At 42.7% G+C, this 14927-nt stretch overlaps 1 protein-coding gene across 4 annotated transcripts in view; it reads left to right on the top strand.

Moving 5' to 3' along the window:
- The window catches only part of LOC115594373 (seizure protein 6 homolog), a 127713-nt gene that overhangs the window by 95340 nt on the left and 17446 nt on the right, over window positions 1–14927 (top strand). For all 4 annotated transcript variants that reach the window (XM_030438428.1, XM_030438426.1, XM_030438425.1 and 1 more), the window contains 5 exons: window positions 7488–7673; window positions 8592–8760; window positions 9272–9438; window positions 9525–9719; window positions 12308–12446. In XM_030438428.1, the coding sequence (XP_030294288.1) occupies window positions 7488–7673; window positions 8592–8760; window positions 9272–9438; window positions 9525–9719; window positions 12308–12446 (856 nt within the window). The remainder of the gene's footprint in view (window positions 1–7487; window positions 7674–8591; window positions 8761–9271; window positions 9439–9524; window positions 9720–12307; window positions 12447–14927) is intronic.

Below are 14927 nucleotides of genomic sequence, written 5' to 3'. Positions count from 1 at the left end.
CATTATTTGGACGGCCATTATAAGGTTGCAACTGATATAAGGGGTTTTCATGCGTTGAAAATGAAGCAATGCGAGAAAGAGGCAGAAGCAACCCGCTCTGGAGGCTTTGTCCAATTAACAGGAACAGTTTTCCCGCACATGTTGTATTCATTTAATTGTATTGTATTGTAATTTTGTCGGAACTTCACACCAGAATGACGGTGCTGATGGAGAGCAAAGCGTTGCAGCATGTGTGGAAGCCTTTACAATTGCTCCATACATTTTAATAAATCATTTCGTTGTTTGTTAAAATTAAAATAACTATCAACTAAAGTTTAATTAACTATAAACCTCCCATTTAATAGAGTGCTACGATGCATGCATGCTCGGGTTAAGGGTTAGGACACTCCATCCGAAAGTGCTAGCAACCGGATGAGCAATCTAAATACAGAAAAGGGGAAATAAAGCCTCCACCATGATGGCATATGCAAAACAGTATTTTGGAAAGAAGTATAATTCCACTAGTTAAAGATATATTCTGACTTTTTTTTTCCAACACAGGGATCAATAAGAGCTGTTATTTATTTAAAAGGGAAACATAATTTGTATGCATGAGAATTGTGGATACCAGTAATTTAGTGTAATATCGCACATACAAATGTGGGCAACCCAAGGTCACTATTACCCAGTTAAGAAGTTTCTTCATTTTAAATTAAACTTATTAATGATTCTAGGTGCTGTATCGTAGGCAACTGGACTTGTTTCCCCTCTCATCCAAGAGGCTTGTCCTAACTGGAGAGGAGTTGCAGGCTTTTAGACTCTGTGTGGGAGTGTCCTTAGCTCGGAGTTTCAGAGACGTTAGGGCCACTTGTGGGTCGTTGGTCGAACCGGCCTTCATGTGGGTTGCGAGATCTGTGTGAGCCAAGGTGTGAATGATTGTTCAGCTGTCTGGGGTGGGAACAGTACTGCATTGCAGGTTGGTGATAAGTTATGTCTTAGGCCACCTCCTCTGTTCAAAGATGGTCGTTCCAGTTTGACCTAGGTGGATTCCTTCACTCCTCTTTCAAACCATCTCTCCTCTCCGGCCAAGAGTGTTTACATTGTTGTCCTCCAAAGAATGATTTTTCTCCTTCAGATGTAAGTGGACAGCGCAGTCTTGACCTGAGGAGTTGGCCCTCCTGTGTTGCGCCATTCGTTTATTAATAATGGAATCCAACTGCACCCTCCTCGTTATTTAGCTGTTAAGTGATTGCTGTTATTTCTGACCTCGTAGGTGAACTTGACTTGTCATTTCAGGATTTTTATGAAGTATACAGAGCATAATCAATGGCACCACCAATGGCGGTGATGTTTTACAGGAAATATCGATCGGCTGTAACTAATAAGCCAAGTTGACAAGTGAGGTAGCCAGAGGACCTCTGCCACTGGCAGCGATCCACCATTTGCCACAACTTCTCAGCAGCATTGATGAGATGCCGCCTCTAGTCCAAAGTTATTTCTCTTTAATAGCCTTTATTGAGTAAATGACCATTAAAATCGAGTTTTTAACCCAACCACATAAATATCAATAGGCCATATCATGGCAGAACTATGGTCTGGCTTTCTACAACTTAATCACTTTCCAAGAGACAACGCTATTGATCTTTCTGTAAAAGGGGAATGCTTTGGTGCACAGCCAGGACGTGAGGCTTGGATGCAGGGATAGTAACACTGTCACGCTGCAAACTGCAAGACTGCTGTCATCTTAGTGGACTAAAACAACAACTGACTGGAAAAGAAAAGTCATCAACACAGGGTTTTCTTTCCTCGGAAACTCATTTTACTCTCGAAATGTTGATGTAGTACACGGCGGATTATATTCTCCAGATATACCTTCATTAAAAACAACAATAGCAATCGACACAACATTCATTATTGCTATTCTGTTTTCTGCCACCCTATTCCATTATCTCCTGCCCTCACTTTTCCGGGTTTGATCTCATTCCAGCTCTCCACCTGAAGGGATTCAGGCGACACTTGAGATACAACAGAGAAACAGTTTATTAGGTCCAAATTGAAATGCATTTTATTTGTTTGTCCAAATGCGGTGGATAACTTAGTATTACCGGCTGCTTCACCTCGTCTGTTTTGCCCCGCAATATTTGTTCATTATTGGTTGGAGAGCAGCATTCAGAATGTGAAGTACTCCCGCAAATGAAAAATGTGCATACAGCAGAATAAGGCTCATTAATGGGAGGAGTGCTCGTGTGTGTGTGTGTGTGTGAAAGCAGGAGTCGCAGCAATTGCTCTTTCTGGAAATGTTTTCCTTCTTTAAATTATCTCCGAAAAGTTGATCCCTGGCAACTTTTGACACAGGGCTGAAGAAACCGTAACAAATTCTCGGATCCAATATGCAAATACACGGTCCCATTTTTGTTGACGCAAAATACTTGAATTTCAGATACGTGAGAAACGGCATGAGGTAAGATAAACAGAAATACTTTATATTAAAAAAAATGGCAGGACGAATCCACTGCCGCTGCACGGATACGAGATAGAAAAAGAGAGAGACAGGATGTGTTCGCCTTGAACTCTTCAAAATGCTCCACTGTGAAATGATAAAAATAAACTGAAAGAAGCGTTTAGCACATGTTCAGATGCTTTATGATTATGTTCTGGTTATGACAAGCTACAGATTTTTATTTTTTTAAAACTACTAAACTTTAAACTCTCCTAAAGGTTTCATCTATTTTTTCCTCACCTTTTTCATGGACACCTATTTCTAAAACAACAAAGTACCGATACATGTCACTCGTAAATCATGTTCAGCATTGACATTATAGCATTTATGGAAGTAATGTCTCCTTGTTTTGACCTGTGATGGCCCGTCTCATCTAAACAGTGTCATTTTGAATGACATATTGGAATGCAGTGAGGTGCGCATCACACTTGGTTCTGCAGCTAGGACGCCCGATTATCCAGCACATCCACTGAATAGGTCGACTGCCAGTGCCTCTCAAAACGACATATATCAGCCTTCCCAAAAGAAAATGACCTTTGCAGAGTAGCAGCGTCAGGCGAACCTTCGTCGTAAGCTTGCAGATTTAGTAAATACTTATGTTACTTAAAAGAATTTTCAGACAGTCAGTGATGAACCAACATGTAATAATGGTTTGGACATTGATGTTTTTTATTGTGTCGATGGAATATCTTAGAAGTTCTGTCTTATCTCATATCCATTGAAGTTAGCGTGCTAACCAGCTAGCCCCAAGATTTGTTGTACCTTCAGCAATAGCAAACAACACATAAACACTCTGAGCTCAGAGCTCCCAGTCCGGGCAGAGTCAGCTAATGCAATCACTAGCTAAATGGTTAAGTTAGCTTAATGGCTTAAGGCAGCTATAATTAGCAGCAGCTGTTATTTTGATGATATGCTATCCCATTTGTTTAGAGTGTGAATTTTACAGGTGGCCACTTCTTACATATTGCACCTTTAAGTTACAAATGTAAAGTATATTTAGCTTATTTTTCTGATGTAAGCTAACTACTTTAGTTAAAACATGTCACTGTTGACTTTTGATTTCACAGAGGACATGATCAGCCATCTCCTTGGTGAAAGTCCTTTGTTTGTTTCACACTACCATCCACCCATCCTCCTCCTTATGCAAACTTCATACCAATAAACTACAACTGACTTCCTCCTTTGCTGCCATTATGATTACCATGGCCACTAAAGGTCATGCCTGACAAAAAAAAAACTTAAATACATGCCGTAATAAGCTGCTTGCACAGTCAACATATTTGGTCATTTGTCTGATTTGGATGGGCTTTATTACCTATAGTAAATAATATTGAAATGTAAATATTGCTATCTACATATCACTTATTTACACAGCGATCCATCAGAATGGCAACGAACACAGAAACATGCAAAGCAAATTCCTTTGTGTACTCTGCACATTTTCAACTTTTGTCTCTCCAGAAAAGCTAAACATTTGTCTCAAACGCTAAATTCCTCACTAGTCATGCTGTAAAACTGAAGGTTTACCTGTCTGCTTCCAGTGTGACCGTTTCCTCGGCTCAACAAGGAAACACTAAGTAAAGACATAAGCTCCACATCTGTTTCCTGTGGCCCTACAGTACCATCAGCTAATCTTCCTGGCTGTCTGCACCGTGGATCTATTATTTGTAATGGCAAAACAATCAGACTTTATGGCCCAGCACCACATCTACTGGAATGGAGGCAGCACGTAATTTAATACTTCAGGAATTGGCTCCACAATTTCTGCCTCTGGCTCTCCCACTGCATGCTCAATAGGGATGTAAATGCTGCTATGATAATGGCAATAACTAGGTTCATTGGAGCTAGTGATAAACTATGAATGGAATGGATGACCCAGGGGCAGCATACCTCGTCCCTGTGGCTCACTGATTTACTGCAAAAGAAAAGGCCTGTTTCATTATGGTTGAAACCAGTGGCTTGTGTAAAAGAAAAACCAGCCACTTTATTAAACCATCGTAGATGGGGGCAGTTTCAAAAGCCTTTATGGCCATTATGCATTTAGGGCTGTTTTCCCTCGAGTTCAGATCAAAGATTGATAGAACAACATTTTTTGAATATCCCATTTAGCTTCAAGGTGACGCTAGAAATACCACTAAAATGTTGTTTTTTCATCTGCAAATGACTCACTGCATTGAAAGCACTCCAAAATCCAACCTGCTGCAGTGTCCCATCTTTTTTTGTGCTGTTTAACCTCTATTTGCTCAGCATCTGTGCACGGAAAGACCTCAGAACCCAAATAGATTTATTATTCCTGTGTGTGGACCAAGAAGATGTCTGTCTAGTGTCGGCTTTTGCTTTCGTCATACCGGCTGCTCGAGCAATAAATGTACGATGTTAAGAGGCACTTTGGCTGTTTATCTTTGGACCTGTGTCACAATCTTTTCTAACAGTTGGTGTTTACTTTATCAGGACAGTTTAGATTGGGCCAGGCATGTTTTAAACCACGCAAAAAATAAATCTCAGGTTGTGACTTTCAATTTCCTCAGTAAACATTGCATTTTAATACTGATAAGATTTTGCCAACTCTATCTTTTTCAAGGCAATAAAAGTTAACACTGCAGCGATAGATTAATTTGATCAGAATCAAGCACAAAAGCTGTATGGAAGAAAAAATAGGTAAGCAGGTAATACTTACAGGTCTTTACTGGTTTCTGTCTAACTTTCCCTCAGCAGGTCACTAAATTAAAGTCAGTTGTTGCAGCTTAACTTTGAAATAGTTTCTGTCTAACATCCCCAACAACAGGTCATTAAATTAAAGTCAGTTGTTGCAGCTTAACTTTGAAATAGTTTCTGTCTAAGTTCTTCTCTGCAGGCCAAACATTAAAGTGAGTTGTTGCAGTTTAACTTTGAACTAACTTCTGTCCAACTTCCCCTCAGCAGGCCTGAGTTGTTGCAGCTTAATTTTCAGATAGTTCCTGTCAAACTTTTGCTTGTGGGTAAATTAAAAAAGGGGGAAGTTGGACAGAAACTAGCTGGCATGATAAGAAGACATTGATGGAAACATAAACTGGTTGGGGGTTTTCCCCGGAAATGTATTTAAAAAATTTATATTGGGGTAAATTTCAATGATCCAGTCTTAATTGTTAAGGAAGTACCATTAGATATTACCTTTAGATGTTACCTGTTTCTGCTTGATTCTGGTCAAATGAAACAATAAATTCCGTGACAGCGGCATGAATTTCTGTTCGCACGGAAGAAGTAGAAGAGGCAACATCCCTGGTAATTACCACCCACTTACCATCACATTTCAAAACCTGTAAAATGAAGTGTTGCCCATTATCTAAGTCGATTTCTATAATCATGAACCCAGCAAACAGCCCTTTAACTGTGCGGCTGAGAATCACTGCGGTCCTCTTCTTCATTCTGTAAACACCAAATAACCTGAATCATATTAACATAAGTAGATTAAGGTGTTTACACTACATAGCCCCTGCCTGATTATTATCATAATTGCTTTTAAGACTGCAAATACAATTTCAGCCCAGACTGGTATTCTAGTATACACTTTCCCTTGTTGTTTTCTCCTACTAGCTCTTATTTAGGCATTGCACACACCCCATTAGGCCAAAACATGTACACTTTGGAGTAGTTGGCTATAAAAGGTTTCTGCAATTTTGCCCATGCACTAGCACATTGTTATTGCAGCACAAGCCATAGTGGGTTCCAATTATGTAGCATGTGTTGTTGTTAACACATTTCCAGAAGTTTAAAAGTTTTCGTCTGGTCATTAAAGTGCCTACACTAATGAGGTAGAACAGTGTGGTTATTAGACAGGAAGAGAAGGTTGTTTAATAGCTTCCATTACAGACTTGGTTAGCTCACTCCATTATCCATGCGAACTCCATCCCATCCTACACCATTCATTTAAAACGCAGGGACAGAAACAACAATGCAAAGCAAGTCTAGGAACATTGATCTTACCCTGCTTGGAATCACGACTCTTTGACAACCACTACAGAGCAATTCCTCTTCCAGCTATCACATTACAGGCCCGCTATGATGTTCAGCTGATCCGCAACATTTCCATTTGTCAAAGTGTTTGCAGCAGCTCTTACAACCGCACCACACAGTGATGTTAATTACCGCGGCGCTGCAAACATGTCTCTGAACATTTGCATACTGCGTGAGCTGGTAAAATGCAATTAATTAAGAAATGAGTGTTTATAAACAAAGTTGAAGGTTGGTTAAAGCTTCTCTAATTGTATGAGTGTGTGTGCGTATGCATGTGTGTGTGTGAGAGAGAGATAGAGAGAGAGACAGAAAAGGCAGCGACAGAGATTTAAAACATTGCACCTGATTTGTTTACCCAAACAATGGAAAAAATACAATTTGTTCGTTGGCCTTCTTTTTTTTTTCCCTCAAATGTCTGCGGGCGCTCGGTGACGGTTTGGAGGAGAGACAACATGGTCAACAATGCAACACAACAGCACGGGCGTATGCACAATGGGAGGACACAGGGGATTACGTTGTGGCGCCAGTTAACATTGTTGGCCGTTTGTTTTGGCAAGAATCTGACTTTTTGTTCAGAATGGCAAAATCAAGTATTTGGCAATTGCGTATCTAAAAACAAATTTAGTCTTTTTTTTTTTTTTTTACATTGCAGATGTCCCGTCGGCGTCAGTCCGCTGAAAGAATATTTAGAATTGGGATAAAAAATTGAGCTCCAAGACGTGTCTCTTGGTAAAGTGTTTAATTATTAGGACTTACACAGTAATAAGCAAATTAATTAACTATGTTGTGTTATCTGCTGAATTGCAGTCGAGCATTAGCGTGTTTGCATCACTACTCTGCGACATCGCGGGCGTATCGGGTCACACAGTGGACCGACCACGGCAACAATCACACATTTTAATACTGACATTAAACTAGCGGAGTTCAATTAGCATTTCAATTTCAGCATTTCAGACGTTGTGTTCATACTGTAATTAATTCTCTTATTAACTTTCCCCTTTTCTTTCCTCTCCAGCCTTCGTCCTGAGCTGTTCGTTCCCCAAAGAGCCCGCCGGCGGAGAGGTTTCGGTGACGCACCTCCACGCCGGCGGAGAAGCCTTTTTCCGCTGTTTCACCGGCTACAAATTGCAAGGCCCCAAAATGCTCACCTGTCGCAACGCAACCACACCCTACTGGAGCGGGAAGGAGCCCCAGTGTGTGGGTAAGAAGACGAGCCGCCTCTTTGCCAGATACATGTCAGCTCATTAAACGTCGGGGCAATAAGATGGTAGCCCCTTACTGAACAGCTCAAAATGTAAACACACTGTATATCGTGGTTATACCTCCGGGTTAATTTTGATATTGGCTAGATTTTTTTTTTTTTAGATTCGATTTATTTTTAATTCTCAATTACCTTCTAGTAGTTAACACTGACTTGGGGCTGGTTTCCAAGGCAAACTTGTACTTGCATTAAAATTCGTCTAAATGTTTCCAAGGACCTTTATTAAATTAGAAAACGGAGCGAGGCTTTTTTTTTTATTATTTTTTTTTAAACAATTAAAATGATGAGTTCATAATTTAAAACGAAAACTGAAAATCAGAGGAGCTCTCTGGGTCTTCGGCTTTTCCCTAGAACACAGGTGATTTTGATTAACGCCGGCTTTCACCGCGTTGTCTCGAGTTGATTGGTTACACTCCGGGCCAAATGAGTGTGTTTGCATGTGATTAGAAGCACGGCGAGCTATTCTTCGGAGACGGGGCAAAACAAGGCCATTGGACCTGGCTGCCTTAATTAGAACTGGGCCACATGACTATCCTTCTCCTGCTGGTAAAGTCTCATCTGCCAGTTCTTGCCTTCCTCTGTGCCTGCCTGCAGCTGCTCTGAACTGATAGTGTTACTGTTGCCATTTTTGCTGTTCTCCTTACAAGTCCATCACACACAGTCACACACTCTAAGACCCAGGTGAGCCACCCGGTGTAGTCCAGCCACACTCCACCGGATACTGATGCAATCTATGCCCAGACAGGGACTTTTCTTCAAACCCCCCTGTACCACAGTTGGTGTCATTACTTTTCTCATCCCGTCTCACTCTTTGTCTCCTTCCCTCTCTCTTCTCTCGCCGACTTTTGTCTCACCAAGCATCCTGCGGGGGAATGATAAAAAATGCCACCTATGGTCGCATCGTCTCTCCTGGTTTCCCCGGCAACTACAGCAACAATCTGACATGCCACTGGGTCCTGGAGGCCCCCGAAGGCCAACGGCTTCACGTTCACTTTGAGAAGGTGGCTCTGGCAGAAGACGACGACAGGTAGCGTATGCACGCTGCTCAATATCGAAAAATCGCACGCTGACAATGAGAATATGGTGTCTTGGGCTAATATGCAGGCAGGCAGAGCTTCGAACTCATTCTCTGAATAACGCTCTGCCTGTGGACGGATCATTAAAACCCTCAAAGGCTATAAATAACCAAAATCTTCAGGGAGTGACAGATGAATTTGAAAGGACCTTTTATCATTATAATCCTTTAACAGTGTTCCATCAAGCGAATGAATTGAGAGGACTACAGAGGGTAGGGCGAGGCAGGAGACAGCAAATTGCATCACATTATTCAGTAACTACTGATCCACATGGCTATTGTCACACGCGGCCATTCACCTCATTACCGAGTGCTGGAAAGTGTTATCGCAAAGTTATTACAGCCACAACTGGAACAGTGAGCAGCTCTCAGATAGCTTGTAACTTCTCTTTTAATGCCCCTCTTACCTCACAAGGCTCACTTACATCCATTTGAATCTGTTCCTTCTCCTCTGTGTGTTTAGGCTGCTGATTAAGAATGGCAACAACATAGACTCTCCCCCTGTGTACGACTCCTATGAGGTCGAGTACTTGCCCAACGAGGGTGTGCTCAGCACTGGGCGTCACCTATTTGTAGAGTTCACCACGGACGGGACGCTGACCTCCACCGGCGCAGCCATCAGATATGAAGGCAGGTTTGATCGCGCACTTCTTGTCACGTCACCTTTGCTCAACTTGTCACGTATGTTTGATGCCACCTATTTCTTCCGTCCACAGCTTTTGCCAAAGGTATGTGCTATGAGCCCTTTGTGAAATATGGCAACTTCAGCGGCAGTGACTCCACCTACAGCGTGGGGGCAGTGGTTGAGTTCTCGTGCGACCCCGGCTACACACTGGAGCAAGGCTCCGTGGTGATCGAGTGCGTGGATGCACAAAACCCCCAGTGGAATGAGACCGAGCCGGCTTGTAGGGGTGAGTCAGCTGAACACACCCACTCGGGTAATTGTGAGACAGTAGAGATATACCCCAAAAAAAATATTTCACATGACCTAATTCTCAAAAACACACCAATGTTCTCATACTGTCCAGTGCTGCAGCTCTGCATTCCCATTTTGTCTGAGACGCTCAGTTTTAGCTCCTGTCCCTGTCTAAAAGGCCAGTCTGCTCTGATTGGTCAGCTCACACACGCCTAAGCCAGTACCACGAATTGTATTTAGCTTCCTCTCATAGTGGCATAACTGCCGTAAATATTGCCAAATAAATAATGAATAAGAACCATTTCTAAACCAAAAACTTCACCTTCACTCATTATATGATTATTATTTGATCTGTATCAGCCTCAGCCTCACTGGCCAACATGCCAATTACATCACAGCTAATCCTAATGGTTGGGAGAGTCGCCAGTAACTTGTACCAATAACCATGATTATCAAACAATAAAACGTTAACATCACGTTAATTTAAAAAAACAAAAACGAACGGGGGATATAGACTCTCCCTCCTCCTCCCTACACTGGTATAACAAATGCTTTTCCTTTGACAGAACACACAAGAAACACATTAAGATCAACCTGAGAGCATTTCTTTGTTTCAGATTTTCTTCACAGAAATTGCAACAATATCGTTATTGTGAATTGTTTTTGAAAATATGTCATGACAGACCCATTAACGCTCTTTGTGTGGTGTTAGCAGGGTTAACCGCCGGGTGCTCAACATAATGCTTGTGCAAGCAGTTAGCACCTAATTCTTTACACGTCAAACCAGGCGCTAGGTGTAAATTATGCAGATATGTGATACGGTGATGTAGTGCAATGTCAAGAGGAAGTCACCGAATTGAAGACGGGACTACCGACAGGGCGTTTTGGGCACTTCAGGAGCAGTGGATCTCCCGTTGGCATGAACTTTGGGCTTTTTTTAAACTTTAAGAGAGACCCTATAAAACTCAGTGAAAAAGCATAATAGGTCTCCTGCTTCCACTGGAGCAGCAATGGCTGACCTATAACGACCCAAGGCTTTCATTGTCTTCTTGATCACTGCGGGACTTAGTGAAGTCTTTATACTTAAATATTAAAAGGAGCACTCGCAGTTAACTATATCTTCCTACAGTAAGCTGCTTTCCTTTGATCAACGATAAATTCCCTCCCTTAAAATTGTAACAGTGATTTACTCTGACATGTGCGCTCGCAGGGCAGATTTCAGAAGTGCTAAAGATTAAAAGGCATACAATAGTTGGCCTGAGATGAACACTGCCACGCTGCACAGAATTCATACCGTGCTGAAAAGCTATCGTCGAGCTCTTCCCTTCTGCTCTTCCTCCACACACACACACACACACACACACACACGCATAACACGCTGACCTCACCCCCCCCTTCTTCTTTGTCGGCCGCTTGGTCATTCTGCCACACGGTGAAATTGAAAAGCTCTCTAGTAAAGCTGGATATGAGAAAATTTAATTTCTGCTCCTGTGGGTCATGGTCACCAAGCGGCTCAGTGCTAGTATGCAGTTTTTACAGGGTTCATGTCAAGGAGCCTGCACACTCGATTGCAGCTGCGTTTTATTAAGCGTTCAGACCGCGGGCACCGTCGTATGAAGCCACATGTCCGTTCAGGTGCATTTTTAAGCTCCTTTTACTCGTTACTTGCACGTGACAATTAGCGTGATTTGATAGTCACGTTGCTGGTTCCTCCGGCGTTACCGCGGCAGTCACGGCAATATCAGAATGCAAATTTAACATTTATCTGAGAGACTTCTGGAAAAGCGCGGATGCACACGATTTGTTCCCCATCTCACGCCATCAATTAAGTCACCCCTGCTTCATTACCTGGCCACTAGCAGTGCTTTATAGGCTCACATTATCACATCAGCAACCCGAGCTCGTACCCCGCCAGTCTACACTGATATTAGAGGACCTGTACCAAGTGTAGCAACTTAGCTGCTGGATCGCCTAGATTTCAGGTGTCGCATGCCATCAAAAACGGGAATGCAACACACATGTCAAAAATGCGGACAAATCGGTGATAACAACAGTAACGTTAGTTACCAAGACATCAGCAAACTAATCACCTTAATACTCCAAAAAAGACTCCACAGAAGAGGGGAATGCTGGAATTGTACACTTTAAATTTAGATATTTAGAAAAATCACTGTATGGATTTGGTTGCCTGTATGATTCTCTGTGAAGAAGCCGGATGAGAGTCACCTCTTTAGGTACCATTAAAAGGACGATTCTCTGAGAAAGACGTGATCAATATTTGGGTGTCTGACAGATTGAGTCAGCCTCGTCGCGAGTGCTGCACTGTTACCTGACAGCAAATAAGACAATCTGAGATTCTGGAGAGAACACAGTGGGTCCTCTGTCCACACCATGTGTTAAAGAGATCTGATGCTGAGTCTGTAATTCTTGAGAATTAGCAACTTTAAAAGTTCAACAACAAGGTTTTCCCTACAACACACCACTCCTAGGCATGAAGGGGTGTATTGGGATTGGGCCTTAACATTTGATGCAATGCATAGATTTGTGCCTTAGCTTCAACCTGAGGTGTTTTGTGCTTTGCAGCCGTGTGCAGCGGGGAGATCACGGACTCCGCCGGTGTGGTGCTGTCTCCCAATTGGCCCGAGGCGTACGACAAGGGGCAGGACTGCATCTGGGGTATCCATGTGGAAGAGGACAAGAGGATCATGCTCGACATCCAAGTGTAAGAGACCGCAGTCAGGTGCAAGAGCGCGAAATCACACAGAGGAGGTCAGGGAGGAGGTCAGATTGACCTCGAGATGATAAACACTCCATCTTGAGACACAGGGACACACACACACACACACACACACACACTCGCTTTCCTCCTTGTCTTTTCCCCTTTCACATAAACACGCTGTGACGTGCACATGGGGAAGTGTTTCTGTGGTTGCAGTCACTAATTAGTTTTTTTTTTTTTTTTTCTTTTTCTCATCCGCTACATTAAGAATTCTGTGTAGCTTCCAGCTCGCTCTCTGACCAGATTAGCCAGTAAGCCTCCCCGCTCCCACTTCCCTGGTGTGTGTCTCAGAGTTGGCTTTGAAATGAATATGCTCTGGCAGTAAACTACTCTGAGCCACTTATCCGGCCGTCCCAACTGTAATTCAGCACACATGCACACAGATGTCACAGTAGACAGATGCACACACAAATATAGGCACGCTCCGCTTCCCCTTCAGCCCATCACTCTCACTGTACGCGACTCGTCAACAACACTCTCGCACCCCCTGCTTTCTCATCCGAGTTATGGCTCCTAAATGAAGCGTAAATGATCACATCGCTTTGTTTTCTTCGTTTTATGCTAACTATCTTCTTTTTTTTTTTTTTTTTTTAAACAAAACAGTTCGATGTATGCTTGAGACTCTGCGTCTCCGTCTGCTTATCTTATGTAGATCTCTCCGCTGCCGTGTTTGAGTGACTACAACAATATTTCCATGGAATCCCGTGGAAAGCTCAAAAAAAAAAAATACAGCATAAGTGATTTGCGTTATTGCCTGAAGCGCTCGCACACAAGAGGGGGCAGAGAGGTTCAAATTAAACCAGTGGGAATACTGCCTGGGGTTGGAGAAAAACAGAGTCACTGACAAATCTCAAACAGAGGCTAATATTAGCTATTGGTTATGGTGCTCATTTATATGTATGCAGGCGTTTGCATCCTTCACTGTTCGTGTTCACGAAAAAAGGTTCACATTCACACTTCAGTCACTCTCGCTGTAAGAGTCAATGTACATTTCTGAGCGGCGGTAATTGTGACATATGGGTCTGGATGCTTCGCTGACGCAGACGGATTTCAGTCCACGGACCACCTAGAAAGAGCAGAAGTCGTTTTCGTCATCATTATCATTTTATGCCGGTTTGTTTTTGTGCTTTTCTTAGTCAGAGCAATGTGTAAAGCAATCGCACGAGGCACTTTAAAATGATGAGTGCGTGGAAACTGACGGGCGAAAAACAAAAAACTCATAAAGCTTTCACACGTTTGTTCACCTGAATACTCAACAATCCGGGCAGAAGACGCACTGCCCCTAGTAATCGAGGCGAGGTGGTCACAGTCTGTGCTGTGCTTAAAATGATTTCTCGACTCATTAGCAGTATTGTTAGCATCAGCCTGTATCATCATGAATAAGTGACAGTGTTTTTCACTGAAAAACATGGCTGAGGTCCGGTTGTGGCGGTTAGAAAGAGTTGTGTCGCTCCGGATGAGCCGTTTGGCAGCTCGCGTGGCGGACTCTGCCATCACTGTATGAATGTGTGTCAGTGGCCTAGAAAGAAACCTACATGCAAGTACATTTACTAGGATTCATCATACTGAAAAATCCTAAAAATTGCAATTTCAACATTGGAGTTACATTATATTATACTGAAACATCACATCCTCATACCTCAAAGACTAAATACGTCGATTGCAAGGGATTCCCAAAACAACATATGACCGATCCCAAAGCGACCGAGCCTACCACGTATGATGGTTAGACAGTCGTCGGACAGGTGAGCTGGAACGTCATCACACAGTCACAGTTTGGTCAGGTTCAGGCATCCAAAACTACCTGGTTGTCGTTAGTCAAGGAAAAGCCAGAAGAAACCAGAAGTCAAAGGTGAAATAACGACACATACATAACGTAACCCAAGTTACTCCGGTAATGTTGGTACAATTGTAACGGAAGATACAGAGGTGATGGAATGATTTAAACCTGAACCGTAGCCCAACCTAACCAAGTATTTTCCTTGCCTGAACCTATCCAGGAGAGTCGCCTCACTTCCTTCCCTGCTCCTGTCATAATTACTACAGCCACTGGGGGGTCAAGGCCCCACATTTAACTTAAATAGAATGTAAATAAATCCTCCGCTCAGAGGACATGTACGGCTGTTTTTTTCCTGCGAGGACAAACGGACAGATTAAAACCACAGCCATCTTTTAGATGATGCTGAATTCCATCTGAAAAAACTGATTAAAATAGCTCGAGGGATTCCCTCACAGCTGTGGGATACAGTCGGCAGAGGGTTCAGCGTAAGCCTGGCTGGTTTCTGTGCCGGCTCAGTTTTGTGTGCGGGCTGCGTGGTTACAACACACATAATGCCCCAAAACTTTATCTCGCAGGCTTAGAGCGACTGAGATATGAGCTATCACTCAAATATCATCCGAAGATCAAAAAAGGGAATAATAGCA

This window comes from Sparus aurata, chromosome 13, assembly GCF_900880675.1.
Source record: "Sparus aurata chromosome 13, fSpaAur1.1, whole genome shotgun sequence".
Taxonomy (NCBI): domain Eukaryota; kingdom Metazoa; phylum Chordata; class Actinopteri; order Spariformes; family Sparidae; genus Sparus; species Sparus aurata.
This window is presented reverse-complemented; position numbering and strand designations above follow the sequence as displayed.